At 38.7% G+C, this 17,553-nt stretch overlaps 1 protein-coding gene across 11 annotated transcripts in view; it reads right to left on the reverse strand.

Moving 5' to 3' along the window:
- KIF13A (kinesin family member 13A) overlaps nt 1-17,553 on the reverse strand; it is a 100,931-nt gene that overhangs the window by 33,261 nt on the left and 50,117 nt on the right. For 7 of the 11 annotated variants that reach the window (XM_042462247.1, XM_042462242.1, XM_042462244.1 and 4 more), the window contains exons 14-22: nt 15,241-15,398; nt 12,223-12,309; nt 11,192-11,358; nt 10,275-10,485; nt 7,954-8,116; nt 5,305-5,445; nt 4,727-4,876; nt 2,926-3,090; nt 2,207-2,380 (exon numbers count right to left, since the gene is read on the reverse strand). In XM_042462247.1, the coding sequence (XP_042318181.1) occupies nt 2,207-2,380; nt 2,926-3,090; nt 4,727-4,876; nt 5,305-5,445; nt 7,954-8,116; nt 10,275-10,485; nt 11,192-11,358; nt 12,223-12,309; nt 15,241-15,398 (1,416 nt within the window). The remainder of the gene's footprint in view (nt 1-2,206; nt 2,381-2,925; nt 3,091-4,726; nt 4,877-5,304; nt 5,446-7,953; nt 8,117-10,274; nt 10,486-11,191; nt 11,359-12,222; nt 12,310-15,240; nt 15,399-17,553) is intronic. The other 4 variants (XM_042462243.1, XM_042462245.1, XM_042462248.1 and 1 more) reach the window with 1 other exon arrangement.

A 17,553-nucleotide genomic window follows, 5' to 3' on the forward strand; every position in this document is an offset into this window, starting at 1 on the left:
TGCTCTCAGCCTCAGGGGAAGGCAATGCCAAACCTCCTCTGAACAAATCTTCCCAAGAAAACCCCATGATAGGGTCTTAGAGTCGCCATAAGTTGGAAATGACTTGAAGACATGCACCACACACACATACAGATCTATATAAAATGTGAATGTATTATACACACACAGGCACCATCTGCCCAGAATATAACAAGAAGTTGCAGAACTGCAAAATCACAAAACTACCAAAAAATAACAAACCAAAACCCTCTTAGGTCATGTGTAAATAAAACAGAAGATCCTAACACAGCTCTCTATATATGGGCTCTATTACACTGAAGCTGCTGAACTGGCCCTTGATGTCCATGCTAGAAAATTGAGAGTCTGGTCTTTACACTTTACACTGCTACACTTCCCCAGAGTCTGGCAGAGGCAGTGAAAGCTCCTTGCCTCTCCACCAATTTTTTGAGGTTTACACATTTATCTCAACGCACTGTCCTTTAAAAACCTTAGCTCCATAAGATCCAGAAGTGTTCACAATCTCAACCTGGTACATGTCTTTTTGAACGAGTTTTATCACTCACAGTGCTCAGAATTTCTTATGTCCTGCTGCTCCCTTAGTTTTAATATCAATCCTATGATTACCTGTAAGTAAAATTACACCCACACAATGGTGTTGTACTCAGTCGAACAAGACAGTGGGATGACTATTATTATAAACACCATTTACTCTCATAGTCAACACACTTCTTGAAAATGGTTCTCAAATCCATGAACCTGAAGGCTCAGTAAAGTATGAAAAAAACAATTCAGAGAAGAAATGGGAAGCAAATACAGTGGCATGTTAAGAAATGACTAAAGTAGAAAGAAAAACATGGGAAAAAAGGGACTCAAGCAACTGTCTCACAAACAGCAGCTACAAACACAGAAACATTCTAAACATGCTGCTACAGCTACATTGAATGAAAAGGAACAAAGAGCAGGAATAGACCAGCAAGTTAAGCCACCTTCCAGGCGGCTTGAGAGTGCAGCATTTACATGCTGCATGCTCCCAAACTGCCCGGAAGCCACCCAGCTGTTTACAAAGGGATGGCTTCATGACGCTCCAGCGGCGCAGCATTTATGCGCTGCACGCTGCTGTAGCATCATGAAGTTGGCTTCTAGTTGTAGCATGGGTGCAAAGCCAGCTTTTTGCTGGCCAAAAAAGGAGCAGCTTTTTGGCACTCCTTTTTCAGGCAGCTTAAAAGAGAATTGGGGCCGCAGCATGCGATTGCTGGAGACCCAATCTGCCTTCAGGAGAGGCAGATTCAAGCTGCCCCTTCCACTGGTCTATTTCATCCCTAAGAGAAGAAGCAGAAATTTTGCCTAGATAGGCATGGTGTGGTTACCTGTCTCTCAAGGTCTTGATTTTTGCATGAAAAGTATTCACTTTAGCATCCTAACATCCAACAACCTCTAACCTCAAACATCCAACTGGTGATCCCAGAAATAGTGCTGGCTTGTTCAGGTAAGGACATACATCATGTGAATTGAATATAAGAAGGTGGGGGGAAAGCACATGTAATCAACTCCTAGAACCATACTATTTCCCCATCAAATCCACCAGACTGCAATGAAGAACTAAAGCAGACAGAGGTTTTAGATTTTAAAAAGTAAATTGGACAGGAGCTTTTGAACTCTCTGGTGTCTACAAAAAAGGAGAGACAAGAGCTGCTCAGGTTATAGGTAGTTTGTAAACACTGAGGGGAAGCTTCTTGGATACTTTCGTCTTGCATAAGAACCTATTTTAGTCCTGTTTCACAGTTCATTTAAGCACATCTTAATGGAGGTTAGCTTACATAAACTTTTGATTATTAAATATAAGCCTTTTTCCTTGTAAGAGGATCAGACAAGGGAATTCAAGCTGGCATACACAAAGCTTTTAGGCAATTCTTCTTCAGAGTTTCTGAATGTCTAGGGCTCATGTTTTGTCAATGTTCAATATTAAAAAACAGTGTGTAGAAGAGAGACAGTGAATAGGCTTAGAAAGTCTTGATTCATTTGAAAATACACTTTGGGATGACTGTATTTCCTGTTCATTAAGGACAACTGAAACTATTGTATTTCATCTCTCTGTATACCATGATGAAGTTAAATGTATAAACTGCAATGCAAGTATGTGTCCAGATGTGGATGTGTATGCTCAAATATGTGCCCATGGTACTCTAAAAACAAACAAAATAATTACCTTGCAATGAGAAAAAGTCACTGTAAACTGTGCATCCCTGCTTACAGGTGAAGGCACATCAGGATCAACAACTGGTGCAGCAACAGTTGACTCACATTGATCCCAAAAGGTGTATTGACAGAAAACAAAGTTTGAAAGATTCAGTGGCAGTCCTGTTGCTTCTTTAATAATTACCTGGATAAAAGTAAAACTGAAGTTCAGTATACTGTCATACTTATAATAATATATTTTCCTGAACAGAGTATTGAGATACAAAGTACAGGAGTAAATGGGTAAAATTTTAGGTCACAAGGCTTATAAATTTAAAAAAGCACTTTTAACATAAGTATTGTAAAATCTGCAGCTAATCCAGCTCTGAATTCTTATATCTCTTAAAGGAAAGTTAATTTTGTTGACTCTACCTGCCAAACAGAAGCTTTTTCTACAACAGTTACTAAAGATGACTATAAACAGAGAGGTTCTTTAAGGACAACATATCTTAATGGAAGCACAGAAGGAAAATAGATCAGTTACAGAATCACTTACTATTAATGTAAAATAATGCACAGAATATGACATTAATAATACTGTCTGTCGGGGATTATCTGTCGGGGATGCTTTGATTGTGATTTCCTGCATGGCAAGGGATTGGACTAGATGGCCCTTGCAGTCTTTTCCAACTCTATGATTCTATACATCTGATACTTTTATAATATTAGTAAATATAGTATTGCCCTTACCCTGCAAGTGAATTTTTTTGGCCTGTGAATAATTTCTCCATTGTTGTCCATGATTTCTAAACTTCCACTTTCACTGGAGTTTTCAGAAGAGTCATCTCCCTCCACCACACGTTCTGGGACAATACCAGTGACACGCATAACTTCAACATGTAGGCGCCCTGCAACCTGCATCACAGAAACATTAAGATTTAAGACCTTGAGGCAGTGCATGCCACCAGTTTACCCAATGAACATGTACATACAACTTGTACCTTCAGCAAATAAATGAAAGAAACATGTGCACAGAAAAAATGCAAGCCATTCTCAGAACCACTCAATTTACATGTAAGAAATTCCAATGTGTTTACTAAACTGTCACTAACATTTACATAACTAGAAATAAAACAAAACAAAGACAATCCTTCTAAATAATACTCCATAACCTTTTCCTTTTTATCTAGCTCTATATTAAGCATACTTAAGCACTAGTTGGAAAATGAAGTAAAACTGAACTACTTGATTAGAGTCAACAGCTTCAGGTGTCAGTATCATTCTTTCTCTAAAATAATTGTTTTGCATTTCCTCTACCTGCAGCTGAGGATGCAATCAGCAGCATTGAAAATAATGAAGGCAAACAGCAATTCCCCAGTTTACCACAAATCCTTGAACCATTAACACTTGCATATTCATGGGGCGAGGTGTTATCAGTACGTTGATGACACCCAAATATATTTCTCCATGTTTTGGTCATCGGCGACGACGATGGCATTTCTCCCCTCAAACAGTGTCTTGAGGCAATAATGGACTGGATGAGGGAAAACAAGATCAAACTGAATCCAGACAAAATGGAGGTACTCACAGTAGGGGCCCTTAAAACAGGCATAGGTTGCAACCTCCAGTCCTATTGGGGTTCACGCTCTCCTCAAAGGACTGTGTCCGCAGTTTGGGGGTGGTTCTTGATCTGTCGCTTCACATGAGAAATCAGGTGAATGTGACAGTCAAGAGCGCCTGTTATCAGCTTTGGCTGATACGCCAGCTGTGCCCTTTCCTGGAACTGGGAGACCTCGAAACTGTAGTACACACTGGTAACCTCAAGACTTGATTTTTGCAATGCGCTCTACATGGGACTATTCTTGTGCCTAGTCCAGAAACTCCAACTGGTACAGAACATGGCAGCCAGGTTGATAACCGGAACAACTAGGAGTGACCACATAACACCAATATTAAAGTCACTCCACTGGCTGCCTATTAGTTTCCGGGCACAGTACAAGGTGTTGGTTATCACCTTTAGAGCCCTACATGACTTGGGTCCAACTTATCTAAGGGATCGCCTTCTTCCATATAATCCGCCTCATGCCCTCAGGTCCTCTGGGAGAAATTTATTGCAGCCCTTAAAGACCAGACTGACTGCGACCTCCCAGAGGACACTCTCTAAAACCACTCCCAGCCTGTGGAATGGCCTGCCGGATGAGATCCATCAAATTACCAACTTAGACAGCTTCAAGAAAGCTGTCAAGATGGATCTCTTCTGGCAGGCCTTCCCAGAATAGTACTCGGCCAAAATGATCTCTCCCACATATGCTATGATTTCGCTTACCGTCTTTGATTTTAATGATTTTAATGTTTATGTAATTTTAATCCTTAACTGTTTAATTCTTTTTAAGGGGGGGGGATATTGTGTATCTATTGTTGTACTATTTTAATGATGTACGCCACTTTGATTGTCTTAACAAAAAGCAGGATATAAATAAAAGCTTTATTTATTTATTTATTTCAGTTACTTAAACTAAACAGGATAGGTATCAGATACCTATAACCTTACCTCCCCCTGCTGACTAATAATTGGCACTGCATACTGAAGTTTAACATCACAGAAAAGGCACTCCAAAAAGACATTTGCTACACCAATTAAGTTGTGATTTTCTTGTGCTTCATAGAAAGGGTCACCTCTTTTTCCAGTGAGTCGTTTCATCTATTTTTTAAAAGACAAATTTTATTTCAAAAACATAAATGATACAACGTGCATATGCACTACACTGAATATTATAAAATACATCCTGTAATGTCATATGTAGGTACTTAACCTATACAAAGCAAGTGAAATAAAGGCAAAAGGTACCAATACTGTATGTAAAGTATTACATCTGGAATTTATGAGATGAGAAAAACCTTCTAAACAACCCATCTTTATATGCTAACTAGCTATATATAGCTAACTATATATGCTAACTAGCTATATATAACTTTATATGCTAACTAGCTATATATAGCGGTATATAAATAAAACATATTATTATTATTATTATTATTATTATTATTATTATTACGAGGAGCAAAAGCTTACTCCGCTTTAAAATAAGATGCGTAAAGACTTGCAAAAATTCCTGTTCTATTCAGTACCTCATGGACATTCTCCTTCCATTCTTGATAGAGATCTCTCATGTCAATTAATTTGTTCTCCAGCTTTTCAATGGTCCACACTTGAGTACCTTTTCTTTTTCTTCTTACTTGAATAGCAGGTTCACTTACTATTGCACCTCTCTGAACAAAGAAAGGAAAACTAACTTAAAACTCATTTTTTTTAAAAAATCATTTTTTCAAACCTAAGATCTATAGAGTATTATGTGACATATATACTTATTAGTCTTTCCGTATTTCATCCACCACTGAATATCAGCACCAGGGACCCTATTTATCCAGTCCAATAGCAGCTACAACACTACAGACAGTTTATCAGTGATGTTACACATTGCTCTTGTTTCTTTGTTGTCAAACAAATACTCAAACTATCTTCAGTCCCATTGTAGTGGCAATGCCCTGAGTCGGTGGAAAACATGGGTCAAAATGGCCACTGGCGATAGAAGGATGAAAATGGCTGCTAGGAAAGAATTAGAAAGTGGCCACAAGGTCAAGAGGAAGAGAAAGATGGCTGTTAAAGAAAAGCAAAGGAAGACAAGTGGGTGTTTGCAAAGCATTTTGATGAAAAGGAAAGAAGCACACTTGCAATCAACATAGCAATGCTAGAGACAAAGCTTATGCTGGATCTTGCCACAGACAAGGCAAGTGGGAAGAAGAACGAGATGTGGAACAGCACCAACTTCTAAAGCTCCCTCTCCAAACTTCTTCTTCCCTAAACTGGTCTCTGTTATCCTCCCCCTCTTTTGTAATAAAAGGTAAAGGTATTCCCCGTTGACAAAGTTGTCAAGTTGTGTCTGACCATAGGGGACGGTGCTCATCTCCGTTACTAAGCCAAGGAGTCAGCGTTGTCAGAGTCTACTCTGTGATCATGTGTCCAGCATGATTGCACAGAACGCTGTTTTCCTTCCCACCAGAGTGGTACCTATTTATCTACTTGCATTTGCATGCTTTCGAACTGCTAGGTTGGCAGAAGCTGGGACTAGTCTTGGGAGCTCACCCCATCATGTGGCACTCGGGCCTCGAACTGCCAACCTGCCGATCTTGCAATCAATAGAGTCAGTGTCTTAACCACTTGAGCCACTGCATCTTTTGTAATGCCTCCCAGTAAATTATTCTTGGGTCTCATGGAGCTGCCAGAATGGAGTAAGGCAGAAACCAAGAGATGGATGTCTTTGGAAGCACCTGGAGTTCAGCTTCAGAAATTGGCATAGCAGTCCCAGCAATGGAATTGTCAGAAGTGGTGTGTGTGTGTGTGTGCTCATGTGTGTTGGAGCCATGCAGGTCCAAACAGCTCCTGTAAGAAACAGTAAGGAATGATTTGTTCCTCTTCACTATGTGAATGTTGCAGACAGGGGACTTTTTTTTTGCCACAGCCAAAAAGGATCTGGAGGACTATGCTGAGGGTCACCCTATAATAGCCAAAAAGTATGGAGAGAAGGAAAAAGAGGATCAAGAATGGAAGAGGACAGAGGAAAGAGCAATAAAAGAATTGGAAGGATTAAGGAAGATTTAGAAAAAGAGATCTAATTAGGTTGGATACAGAGAACAGCAAAAGATAAACTTAACTCAGGCCAAGGGAATTGAAAGAACTGGGAAAGAAGATAGGGGCTAAGCATATACTAATTTTTCTTGTCATGCGACTCTTGTCTAGTCTGCTAGACTCTTGTCTAGTCTGGTTATAGTGAGAACCCAGCCCTAGGTGTTCCCTTACTGCATGAAGAGAATAAAGTGATCCAAAAACACAGGGATACATGTCTTCTTTGAAATGGAGCATTCCTTGTGTGACCATGTCAAGAGTTCCTTGCATATGAAAAGATCTATCAGTAGAAAAAACTGTAGCTAGTATGCTGGCTTTCTGTTTTCTGTAAAATGAAAGTGTCCATGGTTCACACACTTAATATCCCAAATACAATCAAAGACAGTATGCCTGTGAAAGATGCACCATGTCACTGCACTGTGTGTATCAATTAGACATCAGTCATATAAAATTAAAACTAACATTATATTGATTAAAACAATCAATTCTTAAATCAGGGCTAGTTTTTTTTATCAGCAGAAAACTAAATTATATCTGTCTCTGCCCTGTCTCTATTGTATGTGTACAAACAAACATTTAGAATCATAGAATCATAGAGTTGGAAGAGACCACAAGGGCCATCCAGTCCAACCCCCTGCCATGCAGGAAATCTCAATCAAAGCATACCCAACACATGGCCATCCAGCCTCTGTTTAAAGACCTCTAAGGAGGGAGACTCCACCACTCTCTAAGGGAGTGTGTTCCACTGTCGAACAGCCCTTAACTATACAAGCTAACTGAGACAGAAACATTAGAGAAGGTACATTTATTTTTAGACTGCTTTTAGGACTTTTTAAAGAATATTTTAATGTGATATTGAAATGCTTTTATCTCTATATTGTTTTAATTGGTTTTTATTTGTTCATTACCTCAGCAGCCCTTGTGGGCTAGAAGGCAATGCAAAAATACTTTAAATAAATAAAATGAATTCTGTGATTTCAACTCTTTTATGTGCCCTGTTCCTGAACCTTTCCTTAAAATCTGTTTCTGAATCTAAATGACTCTTCTTCTTTTAAGAGATTATACAAAATAGCAGCAGTTAACAGTTTTCTTACCTTCCTATTGGCACTCAGGTTAGCAGCAGGAATCTGCAGCGTAACTTGATAATCTGTTAGTTTGCCCATCTCTTCAGCCAAGAAGTTTGCTTCCCTTACTAGTGTATTGGCTTTAACTATTTGTTCTCTTAGTTTTGCCAGGCTCTGGCGGAATAACTCATCCCTGCAGAGGCAAAATATATATGGGAGATTGTAAGGGGGAAGGACCCTGTAGTATTATAGAGTATTATTGAGAAGATCTGTCCATGTCTTTTTCAAAAGCATGTTCACAGTAAAAGAGTTTTGATTTTCAAAATTTAGAATAACTATGTCCAGTATTTTCAATGAAAGATAACTGCAGACTTAGCAATGTCTATGAATCCTTTATTACAACATCAACTCACTCTTATCTATGAGCGGCATCTTTTTTCATCTCTGTTAACATCTGTTTTGCTGTTGACCCAGCAAAAACACTGGATGCTGCTCTATAAAAACATACACCATAAAGAGTAAAACAAATCACATCTAAAAAGAACTGCATACATGCTGTGATTCTGAAGTTTGTTTGTTTGTTTGTTTGTTTAAATTACGGTGTATGCTGCTCATCATAACATTCAGTTTCGTGAAGACTACTCCTCTCTAATTTTTCATTTTTTTAAAAAGAAATCAACTCTAGCTCTCATAAATTGCAAAAGTGTACATGGTGGAATGTCAAATCTAGAACAAAAATTTTATTAGCAAAGTGAAGATTTTCAATGTTCTGTCTTATGACAAACAGAAGTTTGAGTAAGTTGTATAAAACTGCATACATTTGATAATACAAAATTCATACAGCCTTTAATTATCTCAATATTTGGGTTACCTTTTGACTTTTTAAAAAAGCACAGAATGGATAAAAACCTGCCTAAAACACAACTGTAATTTTTTAAAATCAGCCACTCATCTGTTCATAACTTTACAATCTGTCTTCTACTTCATGCCAAACAACCCTTCCAAACATCTCAAAGTCTATTTAAACCTCAAGTACCTGTTCAGGCCTCTTATTTCTGACTAACCCCTTAAGCCAGCATTTCACATTTCCACTAACTGCAATTTTTTCCATTTTAACTGCCCTGGATCAATGCTAGCTAGGGAATTCTGGTAACTAATTTTGTGAGACATTTAGCCTTCTCTGTCAGAGTTTTGCTGCCACTATAAACTACAATTCCCAGGATTCCCTAGCTAGGGCAGCTAAAGGAGTCTCAAACTGGATTATTTCTGCAATGTGTTTTGGACCAAACTAAAAAGGATGTTAAATCCAATTGTAAGCTTCCAGAGAGGGATCAATACAGGGCATAACTAGGCCCACTTTCCTCCACTTGGCAGACATGGTTAGTAAAATGAATAGCCGTTGCATTAGGTCATCAAAACAGAACTTCTGTACAGTTACTGAAACTGTTTCCAGTTTGTCTCCTCTGCAACAGCAATATAGAAACACTATGCCCTACACCAATTCTGCAACATAGTTATGTTGTAATGAACTGGACCATATGTTTTATGTCTAAATTGGTGCTTGTATTTATAAATTGGTATTTGTTTACATTTGCTTAACTGACGAACATAATTTAGTCTGTGCAATTGGTATTTTATAATGAATGAGACTATGCTTTCAGCTTTTATAGTGAACTTAAGTAGCTACCTTGTTAAGATTTAATCTGTGGCATTTGTTCTATTCTTTCCAGCCAATTAAGCCTTCTAAACATATCCTTGGACTCGAATATATCTCTAGAACTAAACTGCAGAGTTATTTAAGATCTTTATAACCATGATGGTAAGAACATGAGGATTCTTTTTTTAAAAAAATAATCTTTATTGAATTTTAAAATATAAAGAAAGAGAAAGTCAAACACATTCCTGTTCAATACAATCAATATAATCATCCACTGTTCCTTAACTCCTCTCCCTCCCCCCTCCCCCCTCCCCCTTTATTGTTCTTTGTGTTGCTGAACTCTTAGCTATAATTCTGAATTCCTCATAAAGTCCGTCAAGTATCTCTTTATCTCTTATTACTCCTTACTCTTCTGCTTAATTACTAAGACTATATGTATCCTACATCCTCTTCTATCTTATTTTAACAAACCAAGTCCTATCCCTATCATTAACATCCAGAACATGAGGATTCTATCAACGCAGGAATATTCACTTGATAGATCTAAGTTATACAGTAGTTACAGTGGGAATGTTCAAAACACTCCATCCATTAGAGACTCCTGTGTCCTGAATTTTAGAAAACCATCACCAATTATACTTTTCTCCATTATTCAACTTCTATTCCAATCACCTATGGTTTAAATTGTTCTCACCTCTCTTCTGACCAGAGATTCATTTTTTGTTGAGCAGTCTGGACAGTATCTGACAGCCTGTCACTGCAATGCTGATACCTCCTTTCTGGAGAGAGTTGCTGCCTGAGTTGCTCTAGTTCATGCTCATACATCATTCTCTGCTCCTCCAAAGCACTGCGCTTCTCTTCCAAGTATTGTTTTTCCAAGATCTGGACCACATTTTGTACTGGATCTAGGTAGAAAGGAAGCCTCCATACCTTATAATTTATTATCTTTATTGTTAATATGTTGCTGATATAGTAGCATACTTTGGTTGTGTTGTTTCTTAAAACACAAAATAACACAATCCCACTTTCTATCTCTTTTCTAATATCTAATGTATCAATTTTCACACAAGTGAAAGAAAAAAGAGGGAAAGGGAAACTGAAAGTGGGAGATTTAAGAAGTTTAAAGATTTACAGAGTGGAGTACCCTCCCCTTCTCAACATGGCTACAGAAGTAACAAGATTAAGACTTCAATCCAAAGCCTACTTAATGGGAGATAAACTACACAGAATTCTGAGACTTACTTCCAAGTTCCCCTGTGGATAACAAAATCTGTGGATGCTCAAGTCTCATTAAATATAATGACATAGCAAAATGGTGTCCCTTATTAAAAAATGGAAAATCAAGGTTTGATATTTGAAATTTAAACTTTTTTTGAACATTTTCAAACCGGGGATGCTTGAATCCATGTATAAAAAATCCAAGTATAAGAAGGGCTGATTGTATACTGAGGGTCAGTCTATCAGAATGAAAACAACCCTGGTAAACAATATAATTTCCCCACATTCTTCTACCGCTAAGACAAACAGATTAAACAACCAATCAGCAGGGTGTAAATAATTTCTGTGTAGTTGTTGAGCATTTTCAGCAGCTTTGAACCATCATTTTCTTACCATTACTATTCAGTGTTTTCATTATAACTTCCATCTGTGCAAACTCATAGTTGTAGTCTGGTTCTGAAGAAGCTTCACTAGCTGCATCTAGATCATGTTCTGCTAATAGCATCTCTTTTTCTGGGTCTTTCAACCAATCTCGCCGCTTTCTCTTAGGTAGATTAATTCTATTTAAAAATGTATAAAGATCCTTATTAAAGATCTTGGTAAATGTACAAAAGCAGTGGGTGGAACAAGGACAACTGTTTTGATTCTGCTGATAAGAATTTTATACACTGAAGGAGTCTGGAGAAGAGAGGAAAGGAATGAAAACTTGTCTTGAATAAAAGAAGTTGGAGGAAACATGCTAAAGATGCAATTAGTTTTTGATCATTATACAAGTTATTAAGACAAGATTTGTCCAATATAGGGCACTTCACTTGCTTAGAAATAAACTTTTTATTTTAAATTTAAGGCCTCACTGAACTGCAAGCTGCTATAAGGAAACAGGGATGAGGAAGGAACAGTGAGCTAGGGCAAACTAAGGTGGTGTTCTTCCTCATAGAAACAAGAAGATAATTTGACAAAAATGAAACAATCAGAATGAAGTTTTTCTGTTTTACGATACCGTGTTTTATTTGCTCTACTGAATGACTGATTTGACTACATCTTGCTTTTCTTCCTGTTCACAGTGATATACACACTGCTCCATATTTACTCTTAAACTCTGCACAAGTGATCATACCAAGATTTAGACTAGAGCAACTGATAAAGTGTGCTCACAGTTCCAGGCTGTTCCCAACATAGTTATCATGTTAAAGGAAAAAGTTATTTCAGAATATATTCCATGGACTTCTTTAAAGCCTAGGCAAGCTTGACACAGCATGCACTTACTCATCTTATGTCTAGGAAATCTGACTTTTCAAAATTCTGAACTGTCACATGCATGAATGTCTTAGTTAAAGCTATTCAGACATTCCCATGGAAACACAATTATTAACTATTAATATGGCTCTGTAAGTAAGATGGCAAAAGATCTGTAAAAACAATACCTAAAAAAGTGGTTGTTTCCCCATAAGATTCTATCTCCATGCCAAAGTTGTGTTACAGAATAGACCAATGTGCCATTTACACAGGATCTAAAAACAAAACAAAATAGTATAAAAAGTTAGATCATCTTTTAGTTTTCAAGTTCCTAAATGGTAGCATGGCAAATTTTTCTAACTAAAATCTAATTGGCCACAAAATATTATCCATTGCAGATCACAGGATTTGTTTCTGAAGACAGAAATGCAGAGGTAGTTCAGTTCCTTCCTTCCCACTGGCTAAAACTGCCCTTGGGTCTGGTGGGAGGGTATGTATGTGTTATCAATTTGACTCCCTGGAATTATGTTAGAGAGAAAAAATCTTCTTACTATAATGCACAATAGCACAATATTGAATTCTGTTCCATGACCCATCCAAGGCGCATAAAATATTTCAGTGTGCAGAGTAAACCATTCTGCAACACTATCAAATGTGATATATTCACTGGGCCTACCTCTTAAATCTTCTAGTTGAACATATGTACAGAAGCATGAGAGACTGAGAACAGAAACAAACCCTCTTCTTACCATTTTCTATTCCAGTTTGATTATGTAAATTGATGCTTGTTTGTATCTTCATGAAGTCCTATAATTACAGTTATTGTTGTGTGAGAAGTGCCCAGGAGAGGCTGTCATATTTCCTGTCACTTTTGTTTACTAATTTCCTTTTGGATGTTACAGTATGTTGCTGAACAACTATGAAGACATGTTTTTTCTTTGTTTAAATTTACCTGTTTCCAGGTTTGGAATAAATGGCTGAGTTATCTGTTAACTTAAATTGGAGATTTTTTTAAAAATCCAGCAATTTTTTAAAATTGAGCAGTGGAAAGACTTACTAAGGGAAAAACATGCATGGCATAAAAACAAAAAACATAGAAGTCTTTATTACTCATGAAGGCTGTAAGCAACAAGAGGCTGATTCCTACTGACAAACAATTATTGCTGCTGTAGTTCCTCCTTGCTGTAAACAAGGGAGACAGGCCTTTTATTTTAATAATGCAACATGCAGCACATACATTTAAGGAACTGGGTCACAGGCTGTTCAACCTAGTCTGCACAAACCTACTTAAAACCTTCTTAATGAGGCACATAATATGTCACTTCCTCAGTTATACACCAGAATTAAATTACTTTATGTGAAGAAGTACATTCCACATATTAGCCCCAGTTTAAAAAAAAGTTATTACACTTTGAGATAAATCTGTTTTGAGGAGGGGGGCCCTTTTCTGTTCCTAAAAAAAACACATTAAAATAATGAAATACATCTTGGGCATCCAATTTTCTCAGAAATACCATTTTAAATAGTTGTGTTCATTCCCCAATGCCCACAAAAAATCCAGGTGTGGTAAATAGCCACATGAAAAAAACAGTTTAACTCATTTCCATATCACAATTTACTTTAGCTCACTATCTGATTTAGCAATGAAATGAGTCAGTTTGTTGTCAGTTGTAACTCTGGTAACAAGGTTTGTGCCTATTTAGGAATTTTGGATGTAGCACAAGGAAAACAAAGCCTAGTTATAAGTTTTTTCCAGTGGCATGCTTTTTTGTTCTTGCCAGTCAAAAATGACTAACTCCAAATAATGTCATTTTATCACCTCAACAGTGAATACTATCTGTTTGTAATTCTGTACTCTTTTAAGTCTACAGCATTTCAGTACAGTATACTATGGTATAGCTTACAGAAAGAAGCAAAAAATATGGAAGAAACAGAACTGATTTCTAAAAATTTGTTAAACTGCCAGTTCCCAAAATTGAGACCAAGGTAAGTAACTTAAAGGGAAAAAAATCTCTTTCAGTAGTATTCCCAACTATGTTTCTGGCTCCAAAATGATTTCTGAAGTATGGTAAAAAAAAATATAACGAAAGGAAAGCAAATGTTAAATGACCATATGAACTGCAATTTTGTTAGCTGAAAGAGTATCCAGAAGTGATTGGTTCTAGTATTAGCATCATGTTAACTGAAACTGATTTTTTGTATTCAGCATTTCATGCACCATTAAGCACAATAATTAAGCTTGTGGAGGATGTCAATGCACTTAAGAATTTCTCAATAGAAGCAGCTAGGGAAAAATCTCCCAGAAACACTGAAATAAAATATAGTTGCCAAATGGGAAGAATTTGTGTCTGTGTGTATCAAGCAGGACTTATCCCTAGGAGCCGAAACCGATGGACTAAAAGAAGCAGCTTCCAGCATAGCATTCAGATGACGCACACCCCCAAAGCAGCCAGAAGCCGCTCCAAGATCGCCAAGGACACCCAAAAGCCCCTAGAAAAAGGAGTGGGGAAAATCAGCTCCTGGTGGTGGCCCACTTAGACCAATTTGAGAGGGGTCCATGCAATTACCATGATCCTGGGCCAACTCCAGCCCGATCATGGCTTTACCGCCCGTCTGCTTGGGGCCTATGACTATATCACAGCTTAGTGTGGGGAAACATTTGATTATGAGGAGCCCCTTTTGCTTAAATTACAAACAGAGGCCACAATCTTGTATGGTTCAGTACACTATAGGAGGTCCTCCTATGGTTCTATACTAGGATGAGTCAAATGCCTCTCCCCCAATTTACTGAACAGCCTTTGAAGCTCCATACTGTGTTTTGTGGACAGTAGACAGGATCACAGCAATCCCTGGTTTTGTCCATGCAGCCAGACACAAAATGATTACAGCAGTGCTGAGACCTCCGAAGAAATCCAGCAGAACTCAATGCTGATGTCATAATTTTTCATCTGGCTAAGGATGCAGCTAGATGGTTCTGGGATCTTGCTCACAGAACATGGAATGGTGATGTGGCTGTTCAGAGGCTGTTCAGTAAACCAGGGGAGCTCTGAGCACTGCTGAGGGAAACCCTTCTCCAAAGGACCCCTGCAATGCTCTCAAAAGCACATAGGCACATGTAAGAAAATCTATATAGTCACATGTCCCTCACAGAATGCCAGCCACTATTTCCTTTTGTAGGTCAAAATTAGTTTTACAGTTGTCCATACCTTGCATTTTCTTTCGGAGAAAGAGTAACTTCTCCGTCTGGTGCAATGTCTATCTCACAGTGCTCTGGCTGGATCCCTATTCCGAACAGCTGTATGTCCTGTGAGGTGTCAGCACCAACCCTAGTGTGATCCTGGTTGAGACAGAACACAAACAAAATCTGCTTCTTTTACAAACACAAACACCCACTTATTGATCACAAAGTATGATCCTATCTGAAATCCTAGGCTCATATTCACTACACAAGAAAAATACAGCTATCCTAAGCAAAGGTAATGGATTGTTGTCCAAAACAGTTCTCTTTCAAACTGATTTTTAAGCAAAAAGATATAGTACAGTATTAATGTTCTGTATCAATATTACAAAGACACAGTGGTGCAAACAGAACTTCTAATCACATTTGCAAGACACTGTATTTTATGGCTTAACTGTTTATAATATGAAGAATTACAGTGAGCCCTCCTTATCCGCAGACTTGCCATCCACAGATTTGAGTACCCGCGGATGGCAAGCCCACATTGTCCCCAATGGCAGTGCGCACACAGCCGTGCCGCCATTGGGGACAATTGGACAAAAGTTCCTCGGCCCCCCCCACCTCCTTCACTCTGTCATTCCTTCCTTTCTCCAGCTCTGAGGTTTCTACCCCGCCTTGGCTTTGGGGGCAGGTCTGGTGCCCAGTCAGTGGGGGCTGGGACCTGGGTCGGGGCCAAGGCTTGAGTCTCGGAGCCTCTGTGCCCAGGCCCAGCATCCGGGAAGTAACCTCTGGGCTCTAAGAATGAGGTTCTGTCATGGGTGCTGGACTCAAGCCCTGGCCGACTGGGCACCAGACGGTGCCCCCATAGCCAAGCCAGGGCAGAAGCCTTGGAAGTGGGGAGAGGAAGGAAGGAAGGAAGGAAGGAAGGAAGGAAGGAAGGGGGAGAGGGGTGGTACTTCAGTCCCATTCTCCCTAATGGCGGTGCAGCCACGCGGCCATGCCGCCATTAAGGACAATAGGTCTTGAGCATCCATGAATTTTGGTATCCGCACCGGGGGGGGGGGTCCAGAATGGATCCCCTGTGAATTCTGAGGGCCCACTGTACAAGAGATGGGTAACATCTCACAGTAGTTGGTAAGAATATGTTTGCTCAAGTTTTGAAAAACTGATCAGGAGGGCTTTAAATTGCATTACATGAGGATGGGAGATGGTATTCCAGAGGGCAGAAGGCACCAAATACTGGGGACAATAGTTTGAATGATACAGGGAGAATTGGACCAATAGTACAAAAATCCAAGAGTGGGCAGAAAAACAACAATAAAGAATCAGCTGGACAGAATAACCCATGCTCTTCTATGTCTCTATACTAACACATTGAACATGGGAAATAAAGATGATGAACTTGAACTCCCAACACAGGAAAGTAAGTATGATTGAACAAGCATCACTGAAACCTGGTGGGATGGTTCTAATAATAGAAAAGTATAATACATTTCAAACAGGAAAGTAGTAGCAGTAGCACTGTATATCAAGTATGTATACAAGTATGTACGTCAAGTATGTGTACTGGGAGGAGATCCATGACTCAGAGCATGGAAAACAGGTTGTGTAAAAATTAAAGGTGAGAGAAACAGTATTCACTGCTGAGATGAAACACAGTGTCTGCTATAGGTCTCCAAGCATTTAGATTATGTTTCCTAAAACAAATGACCAAACACTGAAAGAGGGAGATACAATAGTAATGGAAGACTTCAACAACCCTCATATTTATTGGATGTCAAACTTTACCAAGAATGTAAGGTCCACCCAATTTTCCACTAGACTTGAAGACAATGTTATTGTACTGAAGGTGGAGGAAGCCACAGGGGGATTCAACTATTTTGGATTTGAGTCTAACCAAGAGAGATGGTTAGATGTGATTAAGGTCAATGCGATTAAGGTAGTAGGATTCTTGGGTGAGAGTGACTATGTCCTCAGGATTTGCTATACATAGGAAAGGGGAAGCCAGCTGTAGACAGACATGCACTCCAGACTTCAAGAAAGTTGAATTCAATAGGCTTAGTAAAATAGTGGGTAAGATATAGTCAGAAATGCTCAAGGTAATCATGATGCATGGGCATTTCTTAAAGGTGAGATATTAAAGGCACAAATCCAAAACAGTTCCAATGGGGAAGACAAATGGAACACTGTGGAGAGACACTGGCAGAATGAAATTTTCCCCACAGCCAATCACAAGCTGGCTGCAAAGGTGGGGGCCTGCCTGATGAATGACTATAAAAGGGGAGAAGCTGTTGAAAGGAGGAGGAGTGTGTCATGTAATGTTAGAAGTGAAGAGGTTTCA

This window comes from Sceloporus undulatus, chromosome 4 (assembly GCF_019175285.1).
Source record: "Sceloporus undulatus isolate JIND9_A2432 ecotype Alabama chromosome 4, SceUnd_v1.1, whole genome shotgun sequence".
NCBI lineage: Eukaryota > Metazoa > Chordata > Lepidosauria > Squamata > Phrynosomatidae > Sceloporus > Sceloporus undulatus.